General features: G+C 50.4%; 1 protein-coding gene across 1 annotated transcript in view; it reads right to left on the bottom strand.

The window, feature by feature from the left end:
* Window positions 1-2,486, bottom strand: part of MCC (MCC regulator of WNT signaling pathway) — a 332,143-nt gene that overhangs the window by 88,140 nt on the left and 241,517 nt on the right. The window contains exon 5 of the mRNA XM_013005658.2: window positions 259-465. Within this exon, the coding sequence (XP_012861112.1) occupies window positions 259-465 (207 nt within the window). The remainder of the gene's footprint in view (window positions 1-258; window positions 466-2,486) is intronic.

Here is a 2,486-nt window from a genome sequence, read left to right as displayed (position 1 = left end):
ATCTTAAAAGAGAATGGAGAATGGTTTGAGAAGCACCGCCCAACCATCATTGTACCAGGTATTGAGAAAGAAGCCAGAGTTCTTAAAGTCGTACCTCCGTGCCTTTCAAGCCATTTCCCTTTCAAAGTGACCTTACAACAAGACACCCATTGTGATTCCAATGTGATAACTACCAGAGACACTTGGGCCTGGTGTTATACGCCAGCCTCGCTTGCACCGCACGGAGAGGCCTGGCCACGCAAGGCGTGGTGCACTCACCCTCCTCCGGAGCCGGTCTCGCTCCTCCCGGATGGCATTCATGGTGGCCTTGGTCCTGTTCAGCTCCTCCTCTTTGCTGCACAGCATGGCGGTCAGGCTCTCGTTCTCTTCCCTCAGCCCGGCCAGCTCCTTTTCCCATCGGGAACGCTCCTCGGCCAGGTTAGGGTATAGGTCCCGGCCAAGTACCCCTTCAATCTCCTCGACAGTCTGAAAAACACAGCAACGAAGAAGAGCCAAGTGGACTGTCTTGAAGAACACAGCCCAGGGAGCAACCAGTGTCCACCAGGGAGTCAGTTCTTGGGCCACTTCGTTGCAAGTGGTATCATGAGTAGGGTTGTGTTTGTAAAGTGCCATCGAGTCAGCTCTGACCCACAGCAACCCTAAGCACCACAGTATCAACTACTGCACTGGCCGGTGCCATCCTCACAACTGCTCACACGCCTGAGCTCACTGTGGCAGCCACGGCGTCCATCCATCTTCTTGAGGGGCTCTTTTTTCCTGTCCCTCCATTTTACCAAATATGATGCCCTTCTCCAGGGACTGGCCTCTCCTGACAAGATGTCCAAAGTACGTAGGACCAAGTCTTGCCATTCTTGCCTCTAAGGAGCTCTCTGGCCTAACTTACTCTAATACAGATCTGTTTGTCGTTTTAGCAGTCCATGGTACTTTTAATATTCTTCTCCAGGACAATCCAAAGGCATCTTCTTCTTCTTCACTCTTCCTTATTACTCCTCATGAGTAGTGAGACCGCCCCCCCCCCCCATTATATGTTCTATATTCTCATCGAGGCTCTGTCATTTGCCTGGGTCACATGTTCTGTGATGTTTAAGTCTATCTGTGGCATTGACTGCCAAGTCTATACAAATGGCTATCTCCCTCACTCAAGTCCCGGAGCTGGCGAACACATGATGAGACAGCAAGGCAATGAGCGATCCTGATAATTCAAGGACAAACTCGCAGTTGCACACTGCACAGGAAGTGTAACTGGATGTTTCCTAAATTATAGGGCTCCTGCGTTCCGTCTAGGCAATGGGCGAGGTCACGCCACCATTTCTAGGCGTTGGAGTCGTGTCAGGATGCAGACGGTGCGAATGAGGCTCAGTCCCAAGATGCGAAAGACGAAAATAGACCTCAGTGACACAGGAAAGAGGAAGCTCATTGTGGAGGTTTCTAAGACAGTTGGGGGTGGGGGCGGATCTTAGTAGTACTTAGAAAGAAAGCGTTTTCTAAAAATTTATTTAAAAGAGTATTTGTGGGAAAGGGAACATGCATAAAAGTAGGAGAAAAAAGGAAGCATTCATTCTGCTTGCTTTTAGAAAGGATTCATTCACATTAGTTGCCTGTGGAAGAGGAAGCAGAAATCTAATGATAGTAGAGGAGGGAGAAGAGGTGTGCAGCGGTAGAAGAGAGCGAAGAGACATGCTGAGAGACAGAGACCTCCAGTATGCAGACCAGAGGGTGCTCCCTTCTGGGATGCTTATACTAGATAGATCCCTGGGAGGTTGGGGGTCCAGGTCATGTTGTCACCTTCCCTAGGTCGTGTTTGTTCTTCTTTCCAAAAATGAGATTCTTATTCTACTTGGCCCTGCTCGATGCCCCTGATATCCCTTGCAGGTTGGCACAGGTCTCTGGCCTCCTCGTTCCCTTGGTTCTCTCAATGCTGAAGCCAACCAAGGGTGGTGCCTGGGTTGGCACTACAGTCAAACACAGAGCCTGGGAAACGTCAGAGAAAGAAGCCCCTGTGGTTGCTTCTCCCGGTCCAAGCCACACCCACCATGTGTTCATAGGGTGTGATGCTGGAAAGCCAGCGGGATCACAAACACACTCCCGTCACACTTTACCTTGGGACAACACAGAGCCCGAGTGAAAGCCAGGACTCTGGTGGATGGAAACCTGGGCCTACTGTCCTCACACATTCTTCTAGGAAAAGCTCACATTTTCCCTTTGCACTGGCTCCTCCAAAACTGTTAAGTGAGATAGTGTTTGCAGGGCAAGGCCCAGGGAACTAAGCTTTGGTTCAGCAATACGAAGTTCTTAGAGGCCCGGGAACAATGGGACTGGCCTTTCCCCTGGTTGATGATGGATGAGTTGGTCCAAATCGCAAACTGCTGTGAAAGGAGTGCTTGGGGAGGATAAGAAGACAAGAGGTCCATCCAGACCCTCTATCAGACAGGGCCCCTCCTCCAGCTCCCTTTTTAGCACCATGAATTGCCAGTTCCTGAAATAAC

This window comes from Echinops telfairi, unplaced genomic scaffold (assembly GCF_000313985.2).
Source record: "Echinops telfairi isolate 266 unplaced genomic scaffold, ASM31398v2 ScPeMD7_7469;HRSCAF=8507_1, whole genome shotgun sequence".
In the NCBI taxonomy this organism is placed as follows: domain Eukaryota; kingdom Metazoa; phylum Chordata; class Mammalia; order Afrosoricida; family Tenrecidae; genus Echinops; species Echinops telfairi.
The sequence above is the reverse complement of the archived record's forward strand: the minus strand, read 5'-3'. Positions and strand labels throughout refer to the sequence as shown.